The sequence below is a fragment of the Lampris incognitus genome, chromosome 16, assembly GCF_029633865.1.
Source record: "Lampris incognitus isolate fLamInc1 chromosome 16, fLamInc1.hap2, whole genome shotgun sequence".
Classification (NCBI taxonomy): domain Eukaryota; kingdom Metazoa; phylum Chordata; class Actinopteri; order Lampriformes; family Lampridae; genus Lampris; species Lampris incognitus.
Window position 1 is genome coordinate 39881877 of NC_079226.1, and position 23270 is coordinate 39905146.

At 50.2% G+C, this 23270-nt stretch overlaps 1 protein-coding gene across 1 annotated transcript in view; it reads left to right on the top strand.

The window, feature by feature from the left end:
* Positions 1 to 19258, top strand: part of LOC130125949 (guanine nucleotide-binding protein G(I)/G(S)/G(O) subunit gamma-2) — a 27245-nt gene extending 7987 nt beyond the window's left edge. Inside the window, exons 2-4 of the mRNA XM_056295323.1 lie at positions 8064 to 8148; positions 16034 to 16159; positions 18205 to 19258. Of these exons, the coding sequence (XP_056151298.1) occupies positions 16073 to 16159; positions 18205 to 18333 (216 nt within the window). The 5' untranslated portion in view covers positions 8064 to 8148; positions 16034 to 16072 and the 3' untranslated portion in view covers positions 18334 to 19258. The remainder of the gene's footprint in view (positions 1 to 8063; positions 8149 to 16033; positions 16160 to 18204) is intronic.
* Positions 19259 to 23270: the final 4012 nt, after the last annotated feature.

Genomic DNA, 23270 nt, shown 5'->3' on the forward strand with positions numbered 1-23270 from the left:
AAGGCAGGCTCGGTGCAAAATAAAAGAGGCAAAGGGAGCAAAGCGTGTCCCAAGAGGAGGCGCTGTGCTACAGAGAGGAGGCTGGGGATGGAGGGGCGGGGGGTGTTCATAGGGGGCCGGGCGCCCATGGCTCAGGCAGATGACAGTCATTGATTGTGTGGTGTTAGCAGCAGGCCAGAATGTGTCGGGGGTCTTTTTGTCATCACTAAACACCTTTCAGCTTCGTCGGGGGGGAACAGGAAGCAGAAGGTCGGAACACGGGGGAGAATCGGATCGCCCCCCTCCCCCACCCCACCCCACCCCACCCCCACACACACCCCCACCCGCCCCTTCTCTCTTTCTCCCGACAGCAGAGTTCAACACGCTTCGCTGTTGCCATTTGGGAAACTTACTTGACGAGGCAGGTATACAGAAGAGGGTCAAGGCTCGTGTTTCTTTCCGTGCAGCATGACACAAACACGATCACACAGACACACAACAGGCGAGGCGACACACGCCGCGGTCACCATGTGGTGGCAAAAACACCCTTTCTTTAGTTTTGGTTTTTGGTTTTGTGCAGCAGTCTATGGTAGAAGTAGTGGTGGTAGTATAGTAGTAGTAGTAGTCGTTGTCGTTGTAGTAGCAGCAGCAGCAGTAGTAATAGTAGTAGTGGTAGTAGTATAGTAGTAGTGGTAGTAGTATAGTAGTAGTAGTAGTCGTTGTCGTTGTAGTAGCAGCAGCAGCAGTAGTAATAGTAGTAGTGGTAGTAGTATAGTAGTAGTGGTAGTAGTATAGTAGTAGTGGTAGTAGTATAGTAGTAGTAGTATAGTAGTAGTAGTAGTCGTTGTAGTAGCAGCAGCAGCAGTAGTAATAGTAGTAGTCGTAGTAGCAGCAGTAGTAGCAGTAGTACTACTAATAGTAGTAGTAGTTGTTGCAGTAGCAGTAGTAGTAGTAGTCGTAGTAGTAGTAGCAATAGTACTAGTGGTAGTAGTATAGTAGTATTGGTAGTAGTATAGTAGTAGTAGTAGTCGTTGTCGTTGTAGTAGCAGCAGCAGCAATAGTAATAGTAGTAGTCGTAGTAGCAGCAGTAGTAGCAGTAGTACTACTAATAGTAGCAGTAGTTGTTGCAGTAGTAGTAGTCGTAGTAGTAGTAGTAATAGTAGTAGTGGTAGTAGTATAGTAGTAGTGGTAGTAGTATAGTAGTAGTAGTAGTCGTTGTCGTTGTAGTAGCAGCAGCAGCAGTAGTAATAGTAGTAGTCGTAGTAGCAGCGGTAGTAGCAGTAGTACTACTAATAGTAGTAGTAGTTGTTGTTGCAGTAGCAGTAGTAGTAGTAGTCGTAGTAGTAGTAGCAATAGTAGTAGTGGTAGTAGTAAAGTAGTAGTGGTAGTAGTATAGTAGTAGTAGTAGTCGTTGTCGTTGTAGTAGCAGCAGCAGCAGTAGTAATAGTAGTAGTCGTAGTAGCAGCAGTAGTAGCAGTAGTACTACTAATAGTAGTAGTAGTTGTTGCAGTAGCAGTAGTAGTCGTAGTAGTAGTAGCAATAGTAGTAGTGGTAGTAGTATAGTGGTAGTGGTAGTAGTATAGTAGTAGTCGTTGTCGTTGTAGTAGCAGCAGCAGCAGTAGTAATAGTAGTAGTCGTAGTAGCAGCAGTAGCAGCAGTAGTACTACTAATAGTAGTAGTAGTTGTTGCAGTAGCAGTAGTAGTAGTAGTCGTAGTAGTAGTAGCAATAGTAGTAGTGGTAGTAGTATAGTAGTAGTGGTAGTAGTATAGTAGTAGTGGTAGTCGTTGTCGTTGTAGTAGCAGCAGCAGCAGTAGTAATAGTAGTAGTCGTAGTAGCAGCAGTAGTAGCAGTAAGTACTACTAATAGTAGTAGTAGTTGTTGCAGTAGCAGTAGTAGTAGTAGTCGTAGTAGTAGTAGCAATAGTAGTAGTGGTAGTAGTATAGTAGTAGTGGTAGTAGTATAGTAGTAGTAGTTGTCGTTGTAGTAGCAGCAGCAGCAGTAGTAATAGTAGTAGTCGTAGTAGCAGCAGTAGTAGCAGTAGTACTACTAATAGTAGTAGTAGTTGTTGCAGTATTAGTAGTAGTAGTCGTCGTAGTAGCAGCAGTAGTAATAGTACTAGTAATAGTAGCAGCAGCAGAAATAGTAGTAGTAGTAGCAGTAATAGTAGTAGTAGTAGTCGTCGTCGCAGTAGTAGCAGCAGCAGTAGTAGTCGTAGAGTCGTAGTAGCAGCAGCAGTAGTAGTAGTAGTAGCAGTAGTAGTAGCAGTCGTAATAGTAGTAGTCGTCGTCGTAGTAGCAGCAGTAGTTGTAGTAGTAGTAGCAGTCGTAATAGTAGCAGTCGTAGTCGTAGTAGCAGCAGTAGTAGCAGTAGTGGTAGTAGCAGCAGTAGTAGCAGTAGTATTAGTAGCAGTAGCATCAGTTGTAGTAGTAATAGTAGTAGTAGCATAAGTAGTAGCAGTAGTAGAAGTAGTAGTAGCAGCAGCATCAATAGTAGCAGTAGTAGTAGTAGTAATGGTAGTGGTAGGAGCGGCAGTAGTAGTAGTAGCAGTAGTAGTAGTATAGTAGTAGCAGTAGTAGCAGCAGTAGTAGCAGTAGCAGCAGTAGCAGCAGTAGTAGCAGTAGCAGCAGTAGTAGCAGCAGTAGTAGCAGCAGTGGTGCAGTAGTAGTAGCAGCAGTAGCAGCAGTAGTAGCAGTAGTAGCAGCAGTAGCAGCAGCAGCAGTAGCAGCAGTAGTAGTAGTAGCAGTAGTAGTAGTAGTATAGTAGTAGCAGTAGTAGCAGCAGTAGTAGCAGTAGCAGTAGCAGCAGTAGTAGCAGCAGTAGTAGCAGTAGTAGTAGCAGTAGTAGCAGCAGTAGTAGCAGTAGTAGCAGCAGTAGCAGCAGCAGCAGTAGCAGCAGTAGTAGTATTAGCAGTAGTAGTAATGGTAGTGGTAGGAGCGGCAGTAGTAGTAGTAGCAGTAGTAGTAGTATAGTAGTAGCAGTAGTAGTAGTATAGTAGTAGTGGTGGATATACGGCGTGGTGTTGTAGCTGTGCAGAGGAACAGGAACAGGGGTGGAGGCTAGCTGTGCAGGACACTGTTGGGGGAACAGTAGTCTGGAGGGTCACACAGGTTTGGTCCCCGGCTCACATCGTCAGAATGACCAGGGACACCAAGACGGGCAGAGGAAACACGTGATGCCGCTGTGAGGCTGGCGTACTTCCGGGTCTTCCCTGCTTCTATGGAGCCTGTGAATACACGCTGGGAAGAACGAGCAGGGTGTCGTCACAGCGAGTGTTTACCAGCTGTACTCCACACTCACCCTCATCCCCCATACTTGAATCACAGGAAGTGTTAGCTACAGCGACCAGCGCCACTTCCTACTATCTGGCGCTGCAGTTTTCGCGGGGCTTATCAGGTTCAGCCATATTGAAACGAGCAGGGTTATTTTGGGTTTCTTTAAACAAAGGAAACAGCCATGACTTGAAAAGCTGGCACCCGCACTTAATGAAACAATGAAATGAAACAAGAGCTGCCGTCCAAGAGAAGCATGTTCTGAAAATTGGGTGTTTCCCAGCCTGTCGTCACAGCGGGTTTTCTTATAAGGACGTCATCATTGACCCTGTTTACACTTGGCTTTTTAAATGGGTTCTCGGCGATCGGGTCACAAGTGGACAGCGAGACACATCGCCGTTTACACCTGTGTCTAAAATGCGTCTCCACATGCGTCCTGCTGACCACTTGTGATCAGATTTCATTACTGCAAAGAAGAAGAAGATTTCCTGTTACCTCCTTGTCGGGGACGCATCAGGACGCATTAGCATTTGCACTACAAAAGGTATGTGGTCAAATGTGTCCCAGACCACCTCGGCAGGTGGTTCGAGTAACCGGTTGACAAAGCGTTTTGGTGGTCGTCTACACTTGTATTTAGCGCCGTCCACTTGTGATCCGATAGTAAAAAAACAAAAACAAACCACATTTTAAAACCAAGTGTACACGGGGTCATTTATGTTTTTAAAGTGTGAAGTTGAGATCGAGATTTCTTTTAACAAAATGAATGTGCAATCTGAATTTCAACGTGCAAAAAGGTTGCAGAAGTGAAGAAATGTCATGACAGCACACAGTTGCAGGACGCAGATAAAAACAGATGGGTTGAACATAAATGCTCATCTAGTGGAGACCCGTCAAATGTAGGAAACACTGTGCTACTGAAACTGTACAGTAACTGTATGTACTGCATTATACAGTACAGTACATAGAACATGCAGGGTGGTTGGTTAACATGACAGCAGGGACATAGTGAGGAGCCCTAAAAACGGGCATTTTCTCCTACTGAAAAGCCCATCCACCCCTTTAACAGGGCAGATGGTGAGTGATACAGGGTGAGAACGTGACGGGTTCTGACCAGAGCTGTAAAAACCTGGTCCAGAAAGTAAACGTCCAAACCGTGTATTTGCTCCCACCATGTTACTAAACCATCTTATCTCATTAGCTAGTTTTCCCTACCCAGTTGAGGAGTGGTGTTGACTACAATCTGCGGGTGTAGTGTATGAGTGGAGCAAATACATGGTTTGGACTTTTACTTTCTGGACCTGGTTTTTACACCTCTGGTTCTGACCAGGTCATCCGTCAGACAGATTCCTCGACGAGCTTCTCTGCCCAGTAACCACCTTGGGATGCTGACGTGGCACTACAGCAAAATGGCCTTTGTCTTTGATTTCCTGTTCTATTTCAAGTAGTCCCACCCGAGCCAGAACGTTCTGGCCCGGGAAAGCGCGCTGCTCTTTCACGCAGACGCAGGGTTGTAGCACAAAATTCTGGGCCTATACATAAGCAGTCTCTCTGTGCCCCTTTCCTCTTTTGGCTAGTTAGCTGTCATAGCTTTCCTCTTTAGCTAGTTTAGCTAGTTAGCTAGCCACGTCTCTTATAGAAGTTCCTGGCACCCTTTGAAAATCAAAACAAACTTTTAATTCCAGGCTTCCCGAGCCCCCCACCCCCACCCCTTCCCTTCCCTTCTGGGCCCCTGGTAGGTCCTCCCCTCCCCCTCCCCGCGGGCGCGGGCGCTTTGACGTCACTCTGACGTGAAGATTTATGGCGGTGGAATTCCCTTCCTCTGCTTATCTGCTCTTGTGGAATGAAACTGGTCCATTTATCAGAGGCAGTGGAAAAAGCGGGGGACGGAGCCACGGATGCGCCGAGAGTGGGAGAGCTGCACGCACGGGAAGAGATGGAGAGACGGAGGAATTGTGAAAAGAGGTGAATGGGGTCAAACTGCTCAGCGATTGCGAGCAGTTTCTGTATGAACAGACTCAGTGTGAAGGCGGAAACGAACTTAAAGGGAAACAGTCACCATTTTCGACATGATCTCATTTTAAGTGTCGCACAGGGGCGTGGCACAAAATTCTGGGTCCTTTCCTCTTTTGTCTCTCACGCATCACTTTTTTTGAGTTCTAGCACACTGTATGTTGTTTACATCACAGCACATTCATCTATTTTAACCCGACCTCAGCCTAACTTAACTGTCTCGCAGGGATTGGAGAAAACTAAGACTCTGCGCTTGTGCTTGGATCAGCAGTCACTCGCGACAGGACTAGACGAGCCGCGTTGAGAGATGCTCATGAGGGCAGACTCAACCATTTTGCACCTTTGTAAGGGGTGAGAGGGGCCTCAGAGAGGGGTGAGAGGGGCCTCAGAGAGGGGTGAGAGGGGCCTCAGAGAGCCTCCGCTATTTTCTTTAAGTTCCTCCACCGATGTATTGAGCCAATTTTAACTGAAGTTATAACACTAATTAGTTAGAAATAAACATTTACAAACCAAAACAAACGTTTAATTCCAGGCTATCCGAGCCCCACCACCCCCCAGGCCCTGGTAGGACCAGAGGGAAGACTGCCCCCTACTGGCCCACCAACACCACTTCCACCAGCAACTCATGTTCCCGGGAGGTCTTCCATCCGAGTACTAGCCAAGCCCACACCTGCTTAGCTTCCGTCATATGGCAGAGCCAGGATACATGTTGGTATGGCTGCCGGCCAAAACGGTGGCTTGACCTTTCACCTCGTTCGTTCTGGAATACCAGGCAGTGAACACGCGTCGGAAATGCAGCATTGTGCACTTACTCTATGTGTGCATGTGTCGACCTTCCTGTCATTGTTTCAACGGGTAGTTTGATCTCTGCAATGTCAAAGGTACCGACAGATGGCCGGTACAAGCTCCTGAAGCCCGGCGTGGTGTCTTGCAACGGTTTGCTGGGTCTGACCAGAAGCCGAAAAACCCGAAAATATTCTTTTATTATGACACGAACCCGAGAAGGACGAGCAAACCTCGGCACTTGTGCAGCTGTAACCAGCAGATGTTTGGCCTGTTTAACTGGAGGGCTTCTAATAAGACTGATCAGCTACCAACACCGTGATCGATTCGTGTTCTCCTGTCGACCGAGTGATCGATTAATCGACTAATCGCTTCAGAGCGGGTCGAGAACAAGGATCGACAAGCTGAATCCGCGCGGGCCAGGATCGTCCACCGAACTGGACCTATCATCAGAGAACCGGATGAACCTGGATGTGGTTTTAGTGAGGCTGGGCAGCTGTTCGGGTGTGAGGTGAGGGGATGGTCACCAGAGCCTGAACCGTGAGGTGAAACTGGGACGAAACACCACGGCCACTCTTCAGTTCCCCTTCCACAACAACAGCAGAGCAGCCTGTCGGATAGACTGGTCGAACCTGTCGGATAGACTGGTCGAACCTGTCGGATAAACTGGTCGAACCTGTCGGATAGTCTGGTCGAACCTGTCAGATAGACTGGTCGAACCTCCCAGACAGACTGGTCGAACCTGTCGGATAAACTGGTCGAACCTGTCAGATAGTCTGGTCGAACCTCCCAGACAGACTGGTCGAACCTGTCGGATAAACTGGTCGAACCTGACGGATAGACTGGTCGAACCTGTCAGATTGTCTGGTCAAACCTGTCGGATAGACTGGTCGAACCTGTCAATTAGACTGGTCAAACCTATCGGATAGACTGGTCGAACCTGTCGGATAAACTGGTCGAACCTGTCAGATAGTCTGGTCGAACCTGTCGGATAGACTGGTCGAACCTGTCAGATAGTCTGGTCGAACCTGTCAGATAGTCTGGTCGAACCTGTCAGATAGACTGGTCGAACCTGTCAGATAGACTGCTGGCCTACTTAAAAATGGACGTGTACGGTGGGCGTGCTAGCAGCGGCTTTCCTCGCCTGCCATTTTCCACCAGCGACAGCATGTGTGTGTGTGTGTGTGTGTGTGTGTGTGTGTGTGTGTGTGTGTGTGTGTGTGTGTGTGTGTGTGTGCTGGTCGCTGGAGTTTGCGGTTGTGTGTGACTATGAGTGCGTATCAGTGATGCGGCTGATGAATAAAACAAACCTGTCATCATTTAAATCTAATGACGGCGCACATCAGCCCCCCCCCCCCAGACAGCATCCGCATGTGGGCCACTTCAGGCAGTGATGCGGCACTGATGGCCCTGACAACATAGATGTGAGCTGTAAGTGGTCCACATGTATAATAGCAAATATGGCCCAAATATGGGCCACATGTGACCTGGATGTGACCCTAAAGTGGCCCGTGTGGTAAATGGTGAATATGGCCCAAATATCACAACACACATACGGGCCACCTTTGGCAAATATGTGGCACATGTGGCATTGCTGTGGCTTGGTTCTGGTCCAGATCTGACAAACAGGAGGGGACCGCCCATGTGCCGCCATTCCACGTGGTATGTGGGCCGGATGACGGGTCGGGTGTGGGACGGGTCCGGGCCACAGCAACTTCACTATCTGGGTCTGCAGTTGGCTGACAGTGTTTCATCACGTCTCTCCACAACACAGCCTCTCCGTGTGCGTGTGCGTGCGTGTGCGTGCGTGTGTGCGTGAGTGTTTTGTGAGAGAGCTGTGAGATTCTAACACACGGTGACCAGAAGAGCGAGAGGCTGCACAGGCCTCGGTGCAACTCAGCACGAAAGGTTATGAGCTTGTGTTCAATCTCTCTCTCTCTCTCTCTCTCTCTCTCTCTCTCTCTCTCTCTCTCTCTCTCTCTCTCTCTCTCTCTCTCTCTCTCTCTCTCTCCCCCCCCCAGAGAGTGCAGCGAACACAAAACACAAAGTGCTGACTGAAGGGCAGGCAGACGCCGGGGCGAAGGACGGAGGAGTTAAGCAGACAAGGTAAGCGAAGATGGAGAAGGTTGGGTGGAGATGTGCACGCCGGCACAAATGGGAGCGTGAGAACCAGTTTGATAGCACACGCATTGCGCGTGTGCAATGGCTTGGGGGTGGGGGTGGGAGGGGTGGGGTGTCTCTCATAAGATTACCGCGTTCGACGCTGTGTTGAAACTCAGGCGTTGCGAAGGTGTGACGACGGTGTACCTGGAAGGTGCGGCCATCGTGAGTGCGTTTGTAAGAGACGGTTATAAGGGACGGGGGGTGGGGGTGAGGGTGGGGTGGGGGGACACTGCATGCTGACAGCTGACACAGTCAGGACCCGCGTCCATCCCATTATCTACCAGCGCCTGTGGGAATGTCACAGATAGCAGCGTGTCGACGCCGTGTGCAGCATCTCAGGGGGGGGGGGCAGTTGAGGCAGCTGCGGGGCAGGAGAGGCAGCGCGAGCGGTTCCGTCGACGCGCTCGAGCGGGGCAGCGCCCCCATTTGCTGTCAAGGGCTGAACATGAACCCTAACACAGAGTTATTCTGTGGATAATGCTGCAAGTCCCGCTGTTACGCTTAAACCAAGGGTTATGATACGCACCTCGGAGACGTTATAACGCATTCCTGGACACAGCCTGTTTACCCTTTGTTCTTTGGAGTCGTTTCCTGGACTTTATTGCAGGCCAGGGAGGTTTGCACAGCCTCGGGATATGACGTGGTTGGACGCAAACCACGAAGACACAAGGACACAAACGCTTTAAGTAGAAATGAACATTGCGTATGATAAATCATGACGTATGTGCAGACGTCACACGACCAAAAACCTCTCAGTCCTTACACATGCGCGTACAGATTGTGGGCCGAAAGGTACGCGTCACCCCAAACTAAATCTCGCGAGAAGATTGGATGTGTTCATACCAGCACTGCTACACAGCACTGGCACGTTCTGGAGCGCACCTGGAGGAGACTTAACGCACTGCTGCACGGATATGAGTAATTACATCCATAATGCAGTGCGGAAGTTGGGAGAAAACAGACGAACAACTTCCCTGTTTGACCACGCCTCGCACGCGTCGTTTGTTCCCTTATGTACACTACCGCCCCCCCCGCCGCCCAACCACCCGGCGCTGTGTCACCATGGCCACACCCTGAGCCCTTAAAGTAAGCACGTCAACTACATACAAACAACAAGCTATGGTGAAGTCCACTACACACGTCCCCCCAGAATTCCCCATAATAGGAAGAGTTAATGTGGCGTGGGCTGGGTGGTCCGGACGGAACGGCTCTGTCGAATGGGAGCGGGGGCTGGGGCTCCCGCTGGAGTGGCCTTAGGGACCCTGCGGCGGCATGGGGGTAAGGTGGGGGGGGGTGGAGGAGCCTTGGGGGCGTTGTTGAGGGGTGGGGGCTGGGTAGGAAGGCACCCCCGCCGCGGGGGCTGGGCCAGTCCAACAGGTCGGTCAAGGTTCAGGAGAGCCGGTTTGAGGTGATCCACGGAAATGCATTCCGGGTTGCCACCTATGTCCACGACAAAGTGCTACTTCCCAGTCCCCAGGACGCGGAATGGGCCATCGTAAGGGAGGCTGCAGGCGACCACGGTGGACGTCGTGGTGGGTGAAAACGTATTCTGCCGACTGCAGACTTGCGGAGATGTGAGAATGTTAGAGGCCGTCTGTGTTGTGAAGTGGGGACCGGTGCCAAAACTCTGGCGTTACCCAGAAGCGTGGTCTGTTGGTGGGCTGCAGACCAGTGAGCAGTAGTGTTGGGGACGAAATCCCCTGGGATTCCACAGTGGCTGGCCGTAAACCAGTTCAGCGGATAGGGACTGGAGGTCCTCCTTAGGGGCGGTCCTGAGGCCCAGTATGACCCGCGGGAGCCTGTCAACCCAGCTGCTGTCCTTGAGTCTGGCCCGAAGAGCAGCCTTCATAGAGCGATTAAACCGCTCACACAGTCCGTTGGCCTGCGGGTGGTACGTGGTGGTGCGGTGGAGCTTCACCCCGAGGCTCTCTGAGACAGCGTTCCAGAGCTCCGGACGTAAAATGTGAGCCCCTGTCAGAGGAGAGGTCAGATTGGGTGCCGAACCGGGTGAACCAGGTCCTGATGAATACCCAGGCTACCTTGGTGGACGTCGTCGACGCCTTAGGGGCCTCGTACAGGGGTCGCATGAGTTCAGCAGCGCGGGGATAAAGCGGTGGTAAAAGTTCACCATGCCAAGGAACTCCTGGGGGACTTGACTGTGAGCAGTCGCGGGGAATTCACAACGGTGTCCACCCTTGACGGGAGCGGTACCGCCCCATTTTTTTTGGTGATTCGGTGTCCAAGGAAGTCGATGGTGGTCAGCCCGAACTGGCGCTTGGCTTGTTTGATGATCAGCCTATGCTGGCTGAGCCGCTCGAAAAGCGTCCGGAGGTGAGACAAGCGTTCCGCTTTGGAGGTGCTGGCGATGAGGATGTCGTCAATATATACGAAGATAAAAGGCAGGTCCCGTAGCACTGAGTCCACTAGGCGCTAGAATATCTGCACAGCGTTCTTGAGGCCGAACAGCATGCGCAGGAACTCAACACAGTCCAAATGGGGTGATCACCGCCGTTTTGGGGACATCCTGCGGGTGGACGGACACCTGATGGTATCCTCGGACGAGGTCCACTTTGGAAAAGAGGACTTTCCCAGTCAGGTGGGCGGAAAAGTCCTGGATGTGTGGGACTGGGTAGCGGTCCAGTGTCGTTGCATCGTTGAGTCGGCGGTAACCGCCGCATGGGTGCCACCCACCGTCAGGCTTCGGGGCGATGTGGCGGGGTGAAGCTCACGCACGGGCTGTTGGGAGCGACGAATGATGCCGAGGCGCCCCATGTTCTCAAACTCCTCCCTGGCGCTGGTGAGCTTGGCTGTGTCGAGGTGCCGAGCCTGAGCATACACCGGCAGGCCAGTGGTGGCGATGTGGTGCGCCACTCCGTGCTTGGTGGTGGATGACGAGAAAGTGGGCTGTGTGAGGACCGGGAACTCAGCGAGAAACCGAAGGAACTCGTCTGCGTCGGAGAGCATGTTGGACAGTTTGATGGAGTCCGCTCCGCCGAGAGTGCACACATACGAACAGAACGTGACAGCGTCGATCAAGCGGCGGTTTTTGACAGCCGCCAGGAGTCCATAGGCGCATAGGAAATCCGTGCTGAGGAGGGGGACGGCCACTTTAGTCGTGACAAAGTCCCAACCGAATCGCGCTGTCCGCCAAAACACAGCTCCACGAACCTAGAGCCATGAGTGCGGATGGGGCTGCTGTTAGCGGCTTCCACTGGGGGCATATCCGCAGGACAGGACGCCTACTCCCAATGCAGGCAGGACGCCTACTCCCGATGCAGGCAGGACGCCTACTCCCGATGCAGGCAGGACGCCTACTCCCGATGCAGGACAGGACGCCTACTCCCGATGCAGGCAGGACGCTCCTCTGCGCGCCCGTGTCGCATAGGAACCGCCGTCCGGAGATGGTGTCTTGGATAATAGTAATAATAATAAAAATAATAATAACAATTACATTTATGTAGCGCTTTTCTAGACACCCAAAGCTGAACAGTCTGCCTGTTCAGCCGACGCCCATGGCCACTATTGAGCGCCGGCCCCGGCATTTCCCGCCACGCTGAAAACTGCATGGAGATTGGCACCGCTTGACCTTGAGTCCAAACTTCGCTTGGTAAAAAGATAGGCCGGGATCCCGCCCTGTATCTCCAGGCAGTGGTAAAAATGCTTGGGCAGGAAAAAGTGCTGTTGACCAGCCAGGAAAACCTTATCAGCCTCCTCGGCCAGAGCACGGCAGTCAGTGATGGTGGTGTTGGCCAAAGCAAGCCGTCCCCGAGAAGGCAGCTGTCGCAGAAACAGCTGGATGAAGAGGAAATCGGGAAATTGTGTGCTCCCCCAGCACGTCCGAGTTGGGGGAGTGGCTTGAACGTGCCGGGGAGGCAGCTGGGGGCGGTGTAACCCCAACTGAGAACATGTCATCCGGTGCCATTTAGATAGATAGAGCATGTCATCCGGTGCCATTTAGATAGACAGAACATGTCACCAGGTGCCATTTAGATAGATAGAACATGTCATCTGGTGCCATTTAGATAGACAGAACATGTCATCCGGTGCCATTTAGATAGACAGAACATGTCATCCGGTGCCATTTCACGATGTTCAGCTGACAGTGATAATTTGTGGACACAGAGCTGAGACTGGGTTTAGTTGTGCTAAATGAGTAATGAGCTTTTTAGATTTTGCAGTTCTGTATATTCTTTTTACAGCCTGATAGTTTCATTTCGACAATTAGTGGATACTGAGCGGATAGAAAGAAGACAAAATCAACGTTTACTTTAGATACATCAACTCTTCATAGGCAAAACTGCATGCTTAGAGGTTTTGAGAAAAATTACTGAAAGAGCAAAATTCCAATGAAAAAAAAACAAAACAAACAACAACTCTGGGGGAAATTTCAACACTTCTGTGCATTGCCTGTGATAAATTGCCAACACTGCACAAGAAACAAGGACCCTGTAACCAAGGATTAATGTGGGATGAAATCTTTTCTTTCTTTTTTTCTGGAGATTTTCTTCATTATTACAGCTCTTTCTTTTCTTTCTCTCTTTCTTTTCTAAAGGCATGAATCATTGTCAGAGCACAGCAAGTCAGTACGTTCATCTGGAAAGCAGCTCCTCGCCACAAGTTGAGCTAGTTTATCACGGAGTCTGATTATTTTCTGGAGGCCTACTTTCGAGTAGACCCCCCAGATACCTTAAAGCGAGATGACACCCGTCCTTATCAAAAGCCTAGTGATACGCTGGCCTGTTTCAACGTCCCCCGTGGGCGTTGAAACACTTGATTATATTGTGGCCTCATTAGGATACAAGCCAAATGGAGTTTCTGCTCCAAGTTGTCGCTCAGGTCCTTGTGGTGGAGTGAGTGCCTGCTCTATTTTGGTGAAGTGCCAAACACGTTTCTGCTCAAAAATTGATATATAAGAAGCCATGTCATATGGAGTCCTTTTATGAAGGGAAATTTAGATGACACTGAAAAGCCCTGTCCTCCACAGAAGGACAGTTGGACAACTGGCATATGGCCTCTGCAGAGGGGAACCAGATTATAGTAACACCGCCACCAAGAATTAGCAATACACTCAGACGAGGTAATCGATTGGATTATGAAGCTTTGAAATCCAAAAATCCCTGAGAAATATGAAATCAACCTCACCTGCATCACACCAGTTGGTCTAATCTCTGGTGTGACATGAACATCTTTACTTAACACACCCAGGCACGTTCAGCTGATTTTTCAGCACAAAGAGTGCGGAAAAGAAAATACCACATCCTGGAGCTTCTCATTAGATCGATATTAATCCATGTCAGCGCCCTAAAAACCCAAATCTGACAACAGAAGCCATTACAGTACAGGCTGTCTGTCGCACAGTACAGGCTCAAAAAAGATATCATTACTTATGTTTACCAGATGTAAATTATTATTTCTCAAGTCACAAGTAAGTCTCAAGTCTTGGCAGTAAACTTCCAAGTCAAGGCCGACTAGCCCCAAATCAAATCTAAGTCCTAATCTTTGAATTTCAAGTCCTAAGCAAGCCATTTTTTACTCTTCACCAAATGTAATGCTATTTCAAAATTTTAACAACAGAGTAATTTACTAAATGTACACATATTATGATTAATTAATTAATTCATTCATCATCAGCCGTTTCTCCGGGGTTGGGTCGCGGTGGCAGCAAGCTAAGTAGGGCACTCCAGACCTCCCTCTCCCCAGCAACGCCCTCCAGCTCCTCCTGGGGGATCCCAATGCGTTCCCAGGCCAGATTGGACATGTAGTCTGTCACAAATCAGGGAGGACCCACGCGCAGAATCACTGCGCAGAGGCAAGAGTTAAGCAAAAGAGGGACTTTACTGATAAAAAAAAGGCGATACAAGCGGGATAGGAAGCAGGTAGGGAATACAAACGACGGTCTGGCAAACAACAAAGGCTAACGGACCAGAATATATACTGGGCTATGAACAGACCAGCAAAACGTATGGCAGATTCCACACTGATCCCAGACAGTGTACTGGTGAGAACAGTTGGCAGGTGCTGATTGGAGGATGAGTGGAGGGGTGTGAGGAGGAGGAAGGGGGTTAGGAGGAGCAGGCAGAGTCCATGACAGTATCCAAAGGAGTTTAATCAAGTGCAACTGGACTTGGTATACATCCGTGACGACGTTTCGCCTCTCATCCAAGAGGCTTCCTCAGTTCGTGCCTTTCTGACTAGACCAAGCTAGTCTGACCGGCTGGTGATGAGACTCAGATATTTATCCTCTAGGATTCTGAGTCAGAATTTATCCTCTAGGATTCTGAGTCTCATCACCAGCCAGTCAGACTAGCTTGGTCTAGTCAGAAAGGCACGAACTGAGGAAGCCTCTTGGATGAGAGGCGAAACGTCTTCACGGATATATACCAAGTCCAGTTGCACTTGATTCAACTCCTTTGGATAACCATGACCTGGATGAATGAGAACATTCACAGACAGTCCATGACAGTAGTCCCTCCAGCGAGTTCTGGGTCTACCCCGGGGTCTCCTCCCAGATGGATGTACCTGGAAAACCTCCAACGGAAGGTGCCCAGGAGGCATCGTGATCAGATGCCCGAACAACTTCAACTGGCATCTTTCAATGCGAAGGAGCAGCGGCTCTACTCTGAGCTCCCTCCGGATGTCCGAGCTCCTTACCCTATCTCTAAGGCTGAGCCCAGACACCGTACGGAGGAAACTCATTTCAGCCGCTTGTATCCACGATCTCACCCTTTCGGTCACTACCCAAAGCTCATGACCATAGGTGAGGGTTGGAACGAAGATTGACTGGTAAATTGAGAGCTTTGCCTTCTTTGCTTTCCACCATTTTTCAGTAGAGAACCATGGCCCCAGACTTGGTGGTGCTGACTCTCATCCCGGCCATTTGACACTCAGCTGCAAACCGCCCCAGTGCGCACTGGAGGTCGCGTTCTGATGAAGCCAACAAAACCACTTCATCTGCAAAGAGCAGAGATGCAATTCTGAGGTTACCAAAACGGACACACTCCTCACCTTGGCTGCGCCTTGTGATCCTGTCCATGAATATCACAAATAGAATCCGAGACAAGGGACAACCTTGGCTGACTCCAACACCCACCAAAAACATGTTTGACTTTGTGCCGAGAATACGGACACAGCTCTCACTTTGGTTGACATCCTTCACTAATCTGCTGTGATGTGATGAAAGAATGTTTTCCTGACCTGTGGCACAACCTACAATGCAAATCAAATCTTTTTCATATTGAAATGTCAAAAACAATCTTCAGCCTCGGTGTGGATGTGGTACATACTAGCATCCCCTGCTGCTAGTCAGTGTCTGGAGGTGAGCTGCGCTGTGCTTCTGACATCACACATGCAGTACCGGTCCAGCTGGCATACACAAGAACTGCTGAAGTTCGTTTTACTTTTGCTGACGTGGAGGTGAGCGCCTTTGACTCAAAGCAAAAACTGCATCGATCCATTGGTTTACTGTCCTTCACATCATGTAGAGGTTCACTCTTCGTGGGACGCTGTGGACGAAAACACATCCCGTGACCTTCTGCTCATGTGGATGGAGCTACAGTCAGGCAGTGGAACTGATTAAAGGAAACACTACGTTAACATTTTGTAGAAACGGACAAAGCAGTGGCCGTTTAGCCCCCCCCCCCATGTACATGTCACAGGCCTTTCTGTGGTGTGTGTGTGTGAGTGTGTGTGTACAGTAATAATGAATACGGCATGTTACCTGCAGCTTTCGGGGCCTGCCTGCCGTGGTGTGGCGCCTCTCTGCATCAGTGACAGATCGTCTGTCAATGTTTCTTTTCCGTTATGCTGAAATGTTCCTTTACTTCCACAGTCACCATACACAAGACCTGCCTGCCTGACATCTGGGCCCATGGCGAGCAATAACACAGCCGGCATCGCACAAGCCAGGAAGCTGGTGGAACAGCTGAAGATGGAGGCCAATATTGACCGGATAAAAGTGAGCTGAAATATCACAAAATAATCTATAATGATGATGAAGTCATCATTATAGATTATGTACCCGTGCAGTGTTGCCCATGTCTGATAACAGTACCTGAGGTGCAGCATCCCCAGCAGGGTTTACTCTAGACCTTGTTGGACAGACAGTATGGCCCGCAGTAGTTCAGCCAGGTACAACTACTACTGCATATATGTTTTACATAGGCCTGTCATACATTTAAACAATAAAACAAAAATACAAACACAATGACCCAACAAATGCATGTTATGATAGCAGAGTGAGCAGAATGGAAACTTTATTTCTTGCGAACGTTTTAGGCTTGGTCATTTACTACAACGATTACACTCACAACATGGCATGAACATTGTATGGTGTTTTATGAAGTATATACTAGAAAAGGCAACATAGCCTTGCTATTGTATATTAGACTAAATTAAACAAATTAGGGCGTCCGGGTGGCGTGGCGGTCTATTCCATTGCCTACCAACACGGGGATCGGCGGTTCGAATCCCCGTGTAGCCTACGGCTTGGTCGGGCGTCCCTACAGCCACAATGGCCTGGGTGCGCAAGATGGCGTCGTTCGACTTCCGACGTACGAGTACTTGCAGAAGAACTTCCGGTCTGGTTTGTTGAGAGAAGAGGTGGCTCTGTGTTACACTCGCTGATTGCAGGACCTCCCTAAAATCACGGTCAACGATATACATCGTTCCTCGGTAGCTCAGAAAAGGGGTTTAAGATGTCTATTTCGAGCTACATCCACAACTATGAGGGTGAGTAACGGCATCATTACAGCTATGCTAGTGCTAGGTAGCTAGCTAACTAACGTTAGCTGGCTGCCTTGCAACTAACGTTACCTTGCTACTTTGTTTTTATTAGTTGGCTAATGTTGCTAATTTACATCTAGATTCAGAATCAAATGATACAAATCAGACATACCTGGTGTAAAACCGAATGTTCTCATCGGAACCTGCAACTCGCCTCCGGCTGAATTTGGACTGCAGCTGGACGGTCTCTAGTTGTTTCTGGGGCACTTCTATTTGTTCCATATTGACTCGTTTTGGGCCAGGGCATCATCCAAAGCAGCAGGATTAGGAGGCACGCAATAGTCCTGCTCTTGCAGGCAGCTGCTGACATCCATCTCATTATCAGAGGAGTCCAGAGCTGGCAGAGGGGCGACAGCAGGACTCTCCCGGTGCTCCCACGCACCTGGCCTGGGTGCGGGTTTGGAGTACTCATTCCACGCAGTGTGGGGACAGCTCCTTTGTTGGGCCTCCTTAACACACCTGTAGCTGGCACAGCGACATCACCCGGTTCAAAATGCCCACTACACACTTCTGTACTCTTGGTGACGGTAAATGCAACCGTCCGAATCTTCGCTAGTCACTTAGCTCTTTCCTCGCAGCTACTAGGGAATGAATGGAAACTTAAAAGAGAATTAGAGCGCGCCGAATTCGCACACTGTGGCACACAACAGTGCTCAGTGGAGCCTGATTCACGGCGTTCATACTTGAACGCCCCTTTTCGCCCTGTTCGATTAATTGATTTTGTGGACGAAATTCAGATTTCGGACGGACAAGATAGCAGCTAACTAATGATTCAGTTGAACGTAAGCAGCCGGTTGTACCGGAAGTTCTTATGCAAACAGACACACCCGGAAGTTCCGCAGCGCGACACTAATGCACCGAGCCTATTGACCGCGTCTGCGGGTGAGAAGCCGGATGTGGGTATGTGTCCTGGTCGCTGCACTAGCGCCTCCTCTGGTCGGTCGGGGCGCCTGGTCATGGGGGAGGGGGAACTGGGGGGAATAGCGTGATCCTCCCACGCGCTACGTCCCCCTGGTGAAACTCCTCACTGTCAGGTGAAAAGAAGCGGCTGGTAGTCTGCAGCCCTCCTCGGATTGGCAGAGGGGGTGGAGCAGCGACCAGGACGGCTCGGAGAGTGGGGAAATTGGCCAGATACAATTGGGAGAAAATGGGGGGGGGGGTCCTAAATAAATAAATACAAATTAGATTAATTGTAGACGTGTGTGTGTGTGACTGCAGGTGTCCAAAGCAGCGGCAGATCTGATGTCATACTGCGAAGCCCACGCCAAAGAGGACCCGTTGTTGTCTCCGGTGCCGGCGTCAGAAAACCCGTTCCGGGAGAAGAAGTTCTTCTGTGCCATCCTGTAAAGGCGACATGGCCCTTCAGCAGTCTGCTCATACTGGGACTTTGGACGTGGACGTTCAACATGCGTAGGGATCTTCATAGCGGGAGGGGCAGGGAGCTAAGCGGCCGTCCCCCTGAGCCTGAGTGAGCCTGTGTGAGAGCCTGAGTCAGCCTGTGTGAGAGCCTGAGTCAGCCTGTGTGAGAGCGTGAGTGAGCGTGGGGTTGAGACCTGCAGAATAACGCGAGACCGTTTCAAGGCTGTGGTGCTTTTTCGGAGTGTGTGCAGCATGTTGAAGGGATCTGAGCTTTTAGATGACACACACACACACACAAACACACACATACACACACACAGTTAGGTGGTGAGTGTGGCGGTAACCCAGAGATGTGATGATGACCGAGTCAATCTACCGACCAACAATTCTTCAGGATGTGATGTGTACAAAAAAACAAAACGAAAATAAAAAATATTCTGTGGTTCTTTTGGAACTTGCCAAAGTTCTGTTAAATAGTTTGTTGGTGGGTCAACGCGTAGGATAAGAGCCCGACCCCTGGTCAGTGGAACGGATTTGTATTTCAGGTGTTGTTTATCTCATGTTTATTCGGTTCCACCTGTTAGGCCACTTAGATAGAGTTGTGTAAGTGTCCGCGGCTACTGAAACAGCTCTGCTAACTTTAGCTTTTTCTTACTTTGACGGATCAGTGAAAGCTTTTTTAACGGGAAGTTTGACATGTTCAATTCTGTGATCTTCTTGACGAACCCCTTTTTGAAAACCAGTCTCCATGTATCAGCATATATATCTGGCAAAAACCATAGTTTGTTTCCTTCGGATAAACCCCCCCCCCCCCAACACCTTTCTACTGTTTGTACAACACGACTAGCAAAGTAAACTGTGCTGTGCTGTGACTTCTGGATGTTTGTGTTTGTATCATTAACTAATGCATGAAATGGACAAACAAACGCTTCTCCCGCCTATTTCTTTTCGAGTGCCAAACGCATTAAAACAAGAGTGACTCAAGTGTGGACTCAGGAGGGATCTCTGTCGAACAAGGCGCTGCCCGGTGACGTCATGGCGTTCACTTCCCGCAGCGGCGCGTCGGGGGCGGGAGCGTGACCGTCCTCGTGCAGGAGTGCCCCGCGTTCAAACCAGTCTCGCGGAGCTTTCCGAGGCGATAAGAGGAGGTATTTGGGGGTACCGGTTAGAAAATGTATCCGATACTAGAAGAGCCCCGCTACAATGTAGCGGTTTGGTTCTCCACCCGTCTAAATCTCCCTCCTCTTCATCCTGCCAGCTAACCGCCTTCCCCCCCCAACCCACTCCAACTCCCCCCCCCCCCAAATGCTCAGAATCATCTGAAATGCCGAGAAAAGTGGTTTACCCCCCCCACTCCAACTCCCTCCCCCCAAATACTCAGAATCATCTGAAATGCCGAGAAAAGTGGTTTTTAGCCATTTTTAGAAAATGCATAATTATGCATAATTATTTTAATTTTCCGCTATTTTTCTGGTCCTCTCTGGAACAATACCTACCACCTCCCAAAAAAAAATGAGGCTCATAAGTGCATTTTTGCAAAAAAGCATTTATTTTGCATAATGCCAAAACATTTCTAAGTCCCAGAAAAAAAAATTTTATAGGTGAAAAAAATCAAAGATGCTCAGAATCACCTGAAATGCCGAGAAAAGTGGTTTTTAGCCATTTTTAGAAAAATGCATATTTTGCATATTTATGCATAATTATGCATAATTTTAATTTAATTGTCCGCTATTTTTTGTAGGTGCCCCTGATCATCCCCAATTATCTCCAAAAAGAATCAAGGCCCCAAGTGGTTTAGTTTGGCCGTTTATAGACTCTCACGCAGACACACGCCACACACCACACACACCTGGTGACAATACGGGAGTACAAACAATCTCTTCATGACGACGTTGGCCGTCATCCGCTGGTGTTCGGGTGCAATGACACGGACCTTTCACCCACCTCGCCTTGCCACGAGTACGCGTCACGTGACAGATTAAAGCGGATGACGGGGAAAAAATGACGCGACCGCTTTAATGACGTTGAGGTCGCGACGGAGGAAGTTCTGAGGCTACAATGAAACGATCATGAGGCGGATCCACCGCGAGAACACCCGCACCCGGTCCCACCATAAGGCGATAGGTACCATAGGCACGTCACATCACACGTTTAAACGTCATATATTTAAATGAGGCACGTCACATCCACATCCCTGAACCCTGAAGGAATAAGTGGCCTGTGCTTTAACAGACGTGTCTGTCAGAAGTGGGGTTCAAACCCGCACCTCCAGAGGAGACCAAGACCTGAACGTAGCGCCCTATTTTTTTTTTAATCTTTTATTATCAGAAGTACACATCCTTCTACACCTCCTCTATGTACACATATCTACACCCCTATACACACAACCCACCCACGTGGGGCAGAGAGCAAACACGCAAAATACAACATACATCCGAAACCAACGGGAGAAATAAAAGTGAGTTCATCCTCCCTCCCCTCACTTCCTTCCCCCTCCCCTCACTTCCTTCCCCCTCCCCTCACTTCCTTCCCCCTCCCCTCACTTCCTTCCCCCTCCCCTCACTTCCTTCCCCTCACTTCATCTCCCCTTCCCCTCACTTCCTTCCCCCTCCCCTCACTTCATCTCCCCTCCCCTCACTTCCTTCCCCCTTCCCCTCACTTCCTTCCCCCTCCCCTCACTTCATCTCCCCTCCCCTCACTTCCTTCCCACTTCCCTCACTTCATCTCCCCTCCCCTCACTTCATCCCCCCTCCCCTCACTTCCTTCCCCCTCCCCTCACTTCATCTCCCCTCCCCTCACTTCCTTCCCCTCACTTCCTTCCCCCTCCCCTCACTTCCTTCCCCTCACTTCATCTCCCCTCCCCTCACTTCCTTCCCCCTCCCCTCACTTCATCTCCCCTCCCCTCACTTCCTTCCCACTCCCCTCACTTCATCTCCCTTCCCCTCCCATCACTTCATCCCCCCTCCCCTCACTTCCTTCCCCCTCCCTTCACTTCATCTCCCCTCCCCTCCCATCACTTCATCTCCCCTCCCCTCACTTCATCCCCCCTCCCCTCACTTCATCCCCCCTCCCCTCACTTCATCTCCCCCTCCCCTCACTTCATCTTCCCTCCCCTCACTTCATCTCTCCTCCCCTCACTTCATCCCCCTTCCCCTCACTTCATCCCCCCTCCCCTCACTTCATCTCCCCCTCCCCTCACTTCATCTTCCCTCCCCTCACTTCATCTCTCCTCCCCTCACTTCATCCCCCTTCCCCTCACTTCATCTCCCCTCCCCTCACTTCATCCCCCCTCCCCTCACTTCATCTCCCCTCCCCCTCCCCTCCCATCACTTCATCTCCCCTCCCCTCACTTCATCACCCCTCCCCTCACTTCCTTCCCCCTCCCCTCACTTCCTTCCCCCTCCCCTCACTTCATCTCCCCTCCCCTCACTTCCTTCCCCCTCCCCTCACTTCCTTCCCCCTCCCCTCACTTCATCTCCCCTCCCCTCACTTCCTTCCCCCTCCCCTCACTTCCTTCCCCTCACTTCCTTCCCCCTCCCCTCACTTCCTTCCCCCTCCCCTCACTTCATCTCCCCTCCCCCTCCCCTCCCTTCACCTCCCCTCCCCCCATAAACCCTGCTGCGTACTCACACACTACCTGCCAGTTTGGGATTTAGAAACACCACCGGTTGTTCCCACGCCTGCTTCACATTCTCACATTCACACTGCACACATTTCCCAAACTCCCCCCGCGCCCCCAGCACCTCCTTGTAAAACTCTCCACTCACCCATACCTTCCTTCAGCTGCACATCCACTCCACCCTCCCCACCCTCCCCACATTTCTACGCCTCCTCCCTTAAAAACGCCTCCCTCTTGTTTCTTCAGTATCCGCCCACCGAGGGCTGTATTTTTCACCCCTAAATTCAACTCCAACCCACCATCTTCATACTCACTTTCCATCCCCTACCTTGCTAGCCCAACTCCCCTTAGCTATATTTACGTTAGCCCCTGATGCCCAACCATACAGCTCTAAACTATCGCATACCTCAACTACACCTTCCCTTCCTTTACCGTGACTGCCGGGTCATCTGCATACCGATAAACTAAACTCACCTGCCCTCCTGTAACTCTCGACCCCTGACCCTATCGTTCCCCTTCAGTAGTGCCGCTAACCGTTCTGCCGACAAGGAGCACAGCCTTGCCTGACTGACCTCCCTATCCTAAATGTGTCTGTGGCTATCCCACTGAATTTAACACGACTTGCTGCCCTGTCGCACGTCCTGCGTAGCACCTTCAACCGCTCGGTCGTTCTGACCCCCGTCTTGGGTGACCCTGTCTACTTATAAGAATATCGCCAACACCTACCAGCGAGTAGTCTGTGATATTTCTATTGTTATTCCTATCAATATCAATTGATAACGTGAGCTGTGGTGAGAGTAGGGTGCAGGTGGAGGAGAGCCTGGAGAGGTGGAGGTATGCACTGGAGAGAAGAGGAGTGAAAGTCAGTAGGAGCAAGACGGAATACCTATGTGTGAATGAGAGGGAGGACAGTGGGATGGTGAGGATGCAAGGAGTGGAGGTGATGAAGGTGTACGAGTTTAAATACTTTAGGTCAACTGTCCAAAGTAACGGGGAGTGCAGAAGAGAGGTGAAGGAGAGAGTGCAGGCAGGGTGGAGTGGGTGGAGAAGAGGGGCAGGAGTGATGTGTGACAGAAGGGTACCAGCAAGAGTTAAAGGGAAGGTTTACAAGATGGTTGTGAGACCAGCTATGTTATATGGTTTGGAGACAGTGGCACTGATGAAAAGACAGGAGGAGGAGCTGGAGGTGGCAGAGATGAAGATGATAAGATTTTCATTGGGAGTGATGAAGAAGGACAGGATTAGGAACGATTATATTAGAGGGACCACTCAGGTTGGACGGTTTGGAGACTTTTGCTGGGTATAT